The sequence below is a fragment of the Mustela nigripes genome, chromosome 6 (assembly GCF_022355385.1).
Source record: "Mustela nigripes isolate SB6536 chromosome 6, MUSNIG.SB6536, whole genome shotgun sequence".
NCBI classification, from domain to species: domain Eukaryota; kingdom Metazoa; phylum Chordata; class Mammalia; order Carnivora; family Mustelidae; genus Mustela; species Mustela nigripes.
In genome coordinates, this window is record NC_081562.1 from 72,631,333 (window position 1) to 72,641,292 (window position 9,960).

A 9,960-nucleotide genomic window follows, 5' to 3' on the forward strand; every position below is an offset into this window, starting at 1 on the left:
TAGGAGGTGGTTCATTGAAAAGAATTAATAAGATTGATAAACCCATGGCCAGACTTATCAAAAAGAAAAGATAAAGGACCCAAATAAATAAAATCATAAATGAAAGAGGAGAGATCACAACCAACATCAAGGAAATACAAACAATTATAAGAACATATTATGAGCAACTCTATGCCAGCAAATTTGACAATCTGGAAGAAATGGATGCATTCCTAGAGACATATAAACTACCACAACTGAACCAGGAAGAAATAGAAAACCTGAACAGACCCATAACCAGTAAGATTGAAGCAGTCATCAAAAATCTCCCAACAAACAAGGGCCCAGGGCCAGACAGCTTGCCAGTGGAATTTTACCAAACATATAAAGAAGAGCTAATTCCTGTTCTCTGGAAACAGAGAAAATGAAAATTCCATTTTGGAATTTCCAAACTTCCAAATGGAAGTTCCAAAAAATAGAAATGGAAGGAAAACTTCCAAACTCATTTTATGAGGCCAGCATTACCTTGATCCCAGAACCAGACAAAGACTCCATCTAAAAGGAGAATTATAGACCAATATCCCTGATGAACTTAGATACAAAAATTCTCACCAAAATACTAACCAGTAGTATCCAACAGTACCTTAAGAGGATTATTCACCACAATAAGGTGGAATTTATTCCAGGGCTGCAAGGTTGGTTCAACATCCACAAATCAATCAATGTGATATAATACATCAATAAAAGAAAGAACAACTATATGGTACTCTCAACAGATGCTTAAAAAGCATTAAACAAAGGACAGCATCCCTTTCCTGATCAAAACTCTTCAAAGTGTAGGGATAAGAGGGCACATACCTCAATATCATCAAAGCTATCTATGAAAAACCCACCGCAAATATCATTCTCAATGGAGAAAAACTGAGAGCTTTTCCGCTAAGGTCAGGAACATGGCAGGGATGTCCATTATCACCACTGCTATTCAACATACTACTAGAAGTCCTAGCCTCAGCAGTCAGACAACAAAAAGAAACTAAAGGCAACCATATCGGCAAAGAAGAAGTCAAACTATCACTCTTCGTAGATGATATGATACTTTAGGTGGAAAACCCAAAAGACTCCACTCCAAATCTGCTAGAACTTGTACAGGAATTCAGCAAAGTGTCACAATATAAAATCAATGAACGGAAATCAGTTGCATTTCTTTACACCAACAACAAGACAGAAGAAAGAGAAATTAAGGAGTCCATCCCATTTACAATTGCACCCAAAACTATAAGATACCTAGGAATAAACCTAACCAAAGAGGCAAAGAATCTATACTAAGAAAACTCTAAAGTACTCATGAAAGAAATTGAGGAAGACACAAATAAAAGGAAAAAGGTTCCATGCCATGGATAGGAAGAACAAATATTGTGAAAATGTCTATGCTACCTAAAGCAGTCTACACATTTAATGCAATCCCTATCAAAATCCCACCCATTTTTTCAGAGAAATGGAACAAATAATCCTAAAATTTATATGGAACCTGAAAAGACCTCGAATAGCCAAAGGACTATTGAAAAAGAAAGCCAAGGTTGGTGCCATCACAATTCCATCCTTCAAACTCTATTACAAAGCTGTCATCATCAAGAAAGTATGGTACTGGCCCAAAAACAGACACATAGATCAATGGAACAGAATAGAGAGCCCAGAAATAGACCCTCAACTCTATGGTCAACTAACCTTTGACAAAGCAGGAAAGATTACCCAATAGAAAAAAGACAGCCTCTTCAATGGGAAATGGTGTTGGGAAAATTGGACAGCCACTTGCAGAAAAATGAAACTGGACCATTTCCTTATACCACACACAAAAATAGACTCAAAACGGTTGAAGGACCTCAATGTGAGAAAGGAATCCATCAAAATCCTTGAGGAGAACACAGGCAGCAACCTTTTCAACCTCAGCTGCAGCAACATCTTCCTAGGAACATCGCCAAAGGCAAGGGAAGCAAGGGCAAAAATGAACTATTGGGAATTCATCAAGATCAAAAGGTTCTGTACAGCAAAGGAAATGGTTAACAAAACCAAAAGACTGTTGCTGCCCCTTGGAACAATTTGTTACTTAAACTGTAACCCCTGGAGGATTTTACCAGTTGCCAAGCACATTTAGATATGGCCTTAAGAAATACATATACTGACAACAGGTCTTTGGGGAGAAGGACAATGTACGACCATGAAGCTGGGCTGCTGGGGATGCCTGGCTCACTCAGGGTGGAACGCCGCCCCTTCACAGAAGCTGGGCAGCTGGGGATACCTGGCTCACTCAGGGCAAAAGGCCACCCCTTAACCGAAGCCGGGCAGCCGGGAATGCCTGGCCCACCCAGGGCAGAACGCCTCCTGCTTCAGGGAAGCCGAGCACCCGGGAACGCCCGGTCAGCTCAGGGTGGAACGAAAACCGCCTGCTTCCCTTTTTCATTGTCACTCCTTTCTCTTCTCAGAAGTGCTCGTTGTTAGTTAGATGAGTCCTTTTAATGTGCTTAGTTAACTATAAACCTTACCCTCCTCCTTGCTTGCCTGCAAGACGTGACTAACATCTTCAATCCTTCTGTTGGCTATTGTTTTCTATCTAATAAAAGTGAGACAGTGGAGTTGGCAGCAGTCCTTTTCGACTGTTGTCCCCTGCTCCCAGTCTTTTGCAGCTGACTTGTTTGTGCCTAATTCTTCTCTCGTCACCGACTGGAAGTGGCAAAAGACAACTGGCAAAATGGAAGAAGATATTTGCAAATGACATATCAGATAAAGGTCTATTACCCAAAATCTATAAAGAACTTATCAAACTCAACACCCAAAGAATAATTAATCCAATCAAGAAATGGGCAGAGGACACAGAACAGACATTTCTACAAAGAAGACATCCAGATGGCCAACAAACACATGAAAAAGTGCTCCACATCACTCAGTATAAGGGAAATACAAATCAAAACCACAATGAGATACCACTGCACACCAGTCAGAACGGCTAAAATTAACAAGTCAGAAAATGACAGATGCTGGCGAGGATGCAGAGAAAGGGGAACCCTCCTACACTGTTGGTGGTTATGCAAGCTGGTGCAACCACTCTGGAGAACAGCACAGAGGTTCCTCATAAAGTTGAAAATAGAGCTACCCTATGACCCAGCAATTGCACTACTGGGTATTTGCCCTAAAGTTACAAATGTGGTGATCTGAAGGAGCAAGTGCACCTGAATGTTTATAGCAGCAATGTCCACAATAGCCAAACTATGGAAAGAACCTAGATGTCCATCAACAGATGAATGGATAAAGAAGAGGTGGTATATATATATATATATATATATATATATACACACACACACACACACACACACACACACACAAACAATGGAATACTATGCAGCCATCACACATAAATGAAATCTTGCCATTTACACCAACTTGGATGGAACTAGAGGGTATTATGCCTAGCGAAATAGGTTGATCAGAGAAAGATAATTATCATATGATATCCCTGATATGAGGAAGCTGAGAGGCAATATAGGGGGTTTGGGGGGGTAGGAAAAGAATAAATGAAATAAGATGGGACTGGGGGGGAGACAAACCATAAGAGACTCAATCTCACAAAACAAACTGAAGGTTGCCGCGGGGAGGGGTGTCGGGAGAGGGTGGTAGGGTTATTGACATTGGGGAAGGTATGTGCTATGGTGAGTGCTGTGAAGCATGTAAATCTGGTGATTTACAGACCTGTACCCCTTATAACCCCATATAATCCATTATATGTTAATTAAAAAAAAGAAAGGGTGAAATCATATGATATTTTTCTTTCTCTTATTTTACTTAGCATTATATTCTCTAGCTCCATCCATGCTGTTTCATATGACAATATTTCATTCTTTTTTATGGCTGAATAATATTTCAATGTGTGCATGCATGTGTGCATAAGCATGTATTGCATGTGTTTCATGTCTTCATTCATTCATCTATCAATGGACCCTTGGGTGGTTTCCATAATTTGGCTATTGAAAATAATGCTGCAATCAACAGAGGGGTACACAAACCTGTACCCCTGAAACAAATAATATATTACATTATATGTTAATTTTAAGAAAGGAAAAAAAAAACATGGGGTATATATATCTTTTTGAATTAGTGTTTTTGTATTCCTTGGGTAAATACCCAGTAGTGAAATTATTGGATCATACAGTAATCCTATTTTTAACTTTCTGAGGAATCTTTATACTGTGTAAATTCCTCTTGTAAATAACCAGTCATTGTAAAGATTAAACAACTTCCTCATTCTCACCTTGTAAGCCATCCTGTAATTACATCCCTCTGAGATTCTAACCACTTCTAGTTTGAAGTCTCCCAGTTTGCTGACAATGTATTTCTCGCTCAGTAAAATATTCCTATCAAGTAAAACTCTGAATTTTATTTTAATAGTTTCTGGTGTCAGAAGTGGGATCCAAAGATGATCCCAACTCAGTCCCAAGGCCAGTGAGTAACCAGGATCCAACAGCCATGAAGCCCATTGCACACTGCTTTCTTACCAAACATGGAATTCCAGGGTAAGTCTTTCTCAGATTCAAACTCAATTCCCTTTGCATTGACCTTTCTGGTTTTACTGAGTAATCTTTACTGAAGCTTTTCAGTAAGTCACGCTATTCTGTTCAAAAGAGGGTGAAATATGTGATCCCCTCTGTTTTGGAACAGCCACTGAAAAACAGTACCCCCGATAATTAAGAATTCCTAAGGAATCAAAGGCAAAGATGGGTTCCAACTGGTCCAAAACTCAGATCTTACACCTTTTTGAAAAAAATGAGTGAACTTTACAAAGAATAAGTGGAACTGTATTGACTATTATGGGAAAATCCTTAACTTACATAAAATAGCCCACCTTAGGAAAACCTTTTAAACAAGAGGATGAAAAATTTCTTAAAGACAATAAATGCATTCATTTGTTGGTATGCCAAAGTGTCTATAAGACAAATTGACTCCAGGGGCACCTGGGTGGCTCAGTGGAAGCCTCTGCCTTCGGCTCAGGTCATGATCCCAGGGTCCTGGGATCAAGCCCCACATCAGGCTCTCTGCTCGGCAGGGGGCCTGCTTCCCCCTCTCTGTCTGCCTGTTTCTCTGCCTACTGTCTGTCAAATAAATAAATAAAATCTTAAAAAAAAAAAAAAAAGACAAATTGACTCCAAAAATAGCTCTCTAGAGAATTCTTGCAGCACACAAATAAAAAACTTGTGGTAAAAAGCTTAAATCATCTGAGTAGATAAATTTCAATTATTCTATCTGCCAGAAACACAATCTGGGTCCAGCTGTTCTTTTGAGTTTTGTATTACTATACTTGACACACAGTTAAAATTTTGAAATGAAAGCTATAAAATCTATTTACAACTGCCTATGTATTAATGTATATGTGTCTATGAATGTGTATCATGTATATGTGATTTTGAAAAAGAGCTCTATTTAATTTGCTTGAAGAAAAATAAGTACTTATATAAGTTAAGCATTCTCAAAACTCTCAGAAATATAGAAACTAACCCAAATGATTTTCGAGTTCATAAGATCTGGGATAATCTTCAATGAATAAAAGCTTTGCAAATAGTTTAAATGTGTTGATTTAATTAAAACAGGCATGTCTTCAGAGTAGTCAACATTAAATATAATGCAAAAATACAATCTTTCCTACCTGGGTTTACTAGTCAAATAAGCTGATGCTAATCTCCATTACAAAATGTGTAAGCAAGAAAAACTTAAGATGTTAGGTATTAATAGTTAATCCAAGCATAATTATTAAAAACAAATTAAGTAGACAAATTAGATGATGGATATTCATCTAATGTAGATGAGTGAAATGAAATGAAACGTAGGTCATTTCCAAATAAGATAATGTATTGAAACATTAATTGCCAAACTTATGTTTAAGTTTATTTACTTTTGGCAACTTAATTTTTATAAAGAAACAAAAAAATACATGGATCTTTGTAGACATGTCTTTTGCCACATTTAAAAAATGTACTGTGAAAGTGCATGTCTTTAAAAAATATAATTTCTTGTAATGAAGTGTTCATAAATTTGCTAATCTACTACAAGGTGTTGATGTATGGCAGATGTTTACCATTGCCTGCTTCCTAGTTTTTGTTGGAAAATAAAGGTTACTAACACTTAAAATTCATAATCCCTAAGTAAATAGAAGCCTACTAAAACAAGAGCAAAAGAAAACTATGTATACAAAGTATGAGAGGAGAATGGGATGTGTATTTTATATGAAGAGAATGCAAAGAATATAGGATGGGTTCTTATTAAGGAAAAAAAGAGTAATTGTGTCCTAAATTAAAATGGTTATCCCAGCATGAGAAAGAAAAAAGGAATAAAACAAAAATCTAAATGGATGCAGAAAGTTACAGAAGGCTTGCGAAGAAATTTCATGCTACATGGTCAAAGTTAGCTAAAATTAAATGTATTTATTTATAAAGTTTTCCAAAACTGAGTTGGATAATACACTAACAAAAAACAACAGTTTACTTTTCTCTCTGTTAAAAGAACAGAGTTTCTTGGATTGTTAGTCTGTTTTTAGTAAGAGATTTTGAAAGGTTTTCTTTACCTTTAGTGTATTTTGTCTAGGAAACAAAGATTCTATGTCTCATGAAAATAATTTCCTGTGTTTCACTTAGTCTTTATCAGGTTTTTGATTGCTTAGGAAAACAATCTTTTCAACATTAAAAAGAGCTAAGGCTTTTTTTTTTTTTTAAACAAATATGTACTTTCTATATTTGCTTCTGAAATCTTTTTGTTGCTTTGGTTGAATAGATAACTAAGTGTTTTTTCACAATGACCTTTGATCCTATTTAATCAAGTGGTGTTTTGTTTTGTTTTCAGAGGAAAAAAGAGAGGAGAAGGGAGAGAGGGAGAGAGAGAAGGAAGTCACCTATAACACTCCCGAAATAAGACATCCTCATGTTTATCCTAAGTAATCATGATTCAAAAGTGTAAGGCACTAAACAATATTAAAAAACTTATTTTCCACCAGGTCTAAGAAGCTTTCTGTGATGGATTCCAAATGAAGACATGAGAACTTAGTTAGTTTATTAGAAAAGACAACAACAAAAGACTGCTTTTAAATTACCAAAGAGAGGAGCGCCTGGGTGGCTCAGTGTGTTAAAGCCTCTGCCTTCCGCTCAGGTCATGATCTCAGGGTCCTGGGATAGAGCCCAGCATCAGGCTCTGCTCAGCAGGGAGACTGCTTCCCCATCTCTCTCTCTCTCTTTCTCTCTCTGCTTGCCTCTCTGCCTACTTGTGATCTCTGTCTGTCATAAATAAATAAAATCTTTTTAAAAAATTATAAATTTCCAAAGAGAAATCGTCTCTTCTGCAAAATCCCTACAATCACAGCAAAAATCTATAAACTCTCTAGCCAGAGTTATATTAGACAACTACACAGCCTTAGACACCCTAACTAGTTAACAAAGAGATGCATATGCTCTAACTGGTTTAAAAAAAAAATTCCATGTTAATAAATTAGGAACTATGACTCCCAATTTAAAAGATCCTAAAGATCAAATGTCGGTCTTTCATCAAATAGGTGATACTTCTTCCACCGATTTATTTAGTTGGTTAAATCCTGGCTCCTGGGAATCTCTGCTCCCAGGAATTCTTCACACTTATCTATTACTTCCCTCATAGTTATCGTATTAACCTTGCTAGTTGTAGGAGTGCTAACAAAACTGACTCCATCTTTGGCCACCATTTTGTTTATGCTTATGCAATGATCTCCCACCGGGCTACATGTTCCAGGCGTCTTGGATGTTAATGTATGCCCTGACCAAAATACTACCCTCAAGTGGCACACAGAAGGCACACTTTAGGTAAGGAGGAGAGATGACTGGTGCACAAAAGACACCACTTTAGATAACCCGGTTTGACTGCACCTCAAGCCCCTTGCTTATAAAAGCTGTAGCTTAAGGTTTGGACGGGGGTGGAGAACAGCTGCATAGCACCTGGACCCAATGGCTCCGTTGTCAGTAGGTCACAATGAATAAAAGTCTGTGTAAACAGTCTGAAGAGGCTTGTTTCATTTTTTGCCTTCCAAGTGCCTACTAGGTCTAGAGGATACTTCACTGCAACTCCCCCACCTTCTCACACTAGTGCGCTGTCTCCTTTCAAGAGTTTTAAATGCCTTTCAGCAGCCACTCACACACCAAATGATATCCATCACGATTACACAACTCAAAGAACTCAATAATCCCACTGCCCATGCCTAAAATGACTATGCAACTGTTTGTAATGGCAACTACATGACCATACAACCCAATTACTACATCAACAGTGGTAGCGGGGGTAATAGTATATTGGCTCACACTTTCAGCTCGCTGAGGTAACGACCAAAAGAGGGTAATTTTTTAGATAAAATAAAATGGAGACCACCCTTGAAAATCCCCCAAGCAGAGCAAACCAGTTAGATCACATAAATGAAACATAATCTGGTTTATGTCATGAACATAAGTGAAACTTAACAAGTTATTTCTTATAAATCCCTCTGATAATCATTAAAAAAAAAACTTAAATCATCTCCCTAAAATAATGTAAGATAATCACTTTTAACCAATCCCTCGCTGTTCTTTAAATTGTGGTACCAATCGTTGTAATAACCAATCACTGTAAAGGTTAAACACACCTAGTCATTCCCCGTTTATAGGCCAGTTTGCAAAGACATGCCTGAGATTCTCGCTTCTCCCTCACTAAAATATTTATTACCAAGTAAAGCTCCTTGAAATTTGACACCAGGCATCCTTCTAAGGACTTTACATTTGTAAATTTTATTCCTCACTACAACTCTAGGAGATAGGTACTGCTGTTACACTAATTTGACAGGTCAAGACCTCAGGCACGGAGGTTACGTTCCTCCCCATCGTCACACAGCTGCTGAATGGGACTGGAAGCTGAACCCTGTAATCGCCATCAAGCGATGGAGGAGCCGTGCTCCCTCGAAGAATCAGTACCTATCCCGGTTACAGGAACGGTGGAACTTTGCTGAAGGCTTCTGAGAGCCACATCTAGTATTTTGTTTTGATCTACCGAGGCTTTCAGCTCCCGTCAGAAACAGGCCAGGAATTGCCGGGGCATCGAGTTGTCAAGGCTGACTGAGATTTCGGACACCAATCTGGGGGCGCCCCGGGCGGACAGAGGGGCAAACCTGCCTAGCAGCCCACTTGGCACAACTGTCGTCTACGAGGAGACAATAAATCAGGAACTCAGAAACAGAAACACCAGCAGGACCTCTTCAGAGGTCCAGAGATGGGAAGGGGGCGGGGAGAGAGAGGGAGCACAGGGCTCCGCTGGGGCGGGGCGAAGGGGAGGCGGGGACCGGGTGGACTCACAGATCCAGAAGCTGACTGACCCGCCGCGAGCTAGGCATCGCGGCCGCCCAGGAGAGCCTCTTCCGTGGTCCCAGGGCCGCCCAAACGTAGCCAGAGACCGTCCGTCAACTCCTGCCCCCCGCGCGACGCGTAGGGCCTCGTGACGTCACACGGCTTCTTCCGGTGACCGGGACGCTGCCACGCTCGGGACTACAGAGGGAAAGAAGAGAAGGGAGGTGATAAAATGTAGAGTAGCCCTAAACTCGGTGAGGCACGACGGGAGTTGTAGTTTTTCCACCTCGCGGACTCCGTTTACAGGCGTTTTCCCTGGAGTTCAAGCCCCGCGCGCAGCTTAACCCGGCACACCTCCAGTGGCGCTCTACATAGAAGCCCTGCTTTTCCAGTAGGGTTGTACTTGATGCTGGTCCATGCATTTGGCGTCTCCACATACTGGAGACTCCCTTGGAAGTGGACTCCGTTAATGTGAAACGGAGCGTTTTAGAGCAACCAGGAGTGACCGCTGTTTACCCAGCATTTTCTCTGAAGCACGTACCTCAGTACGTGCTCTCAATTAACTACGTTCATTTAATCCTGTAAAGTCGGGATTATTTAGCCTTATTTTATA

General features: G+C 39.6%; 1 protein-coding gene across 3 annotated transcripts in view; it reads right to left on the reverse strand.

Annotated features, from left to right (window-relative positions):
- Positions 1-9,533, reverse strand: part of AMN1 (antagonist of mitotic exit network 1 homolog) — a 63,228-nt gene extending 53,695 nt beyond the window's left edge. The window contains exon 1 of one of the 3 annotated variants that reach the window (XM_059404797.1): positions 9,377-9,533. Coding sequence is in view for 2 of the 3 variants with exons in the window: in XM_059404799.1 (XP_059260782.1) it covers positions 9,357-9,394 (38 nt within the window). In the remaining variant the exon portion in view is untranslated. Of the gene's footprint in view, positions 1-9,356 lie in introns of all 3 variants that reach the window. The other 2 variants (XM_059404799.1, XM_059404796.1) reach the window with 2 other exon arrangements.
- Between the last annotated feature and the right edge of the window lie 427 nt (positions 9,534-9,960).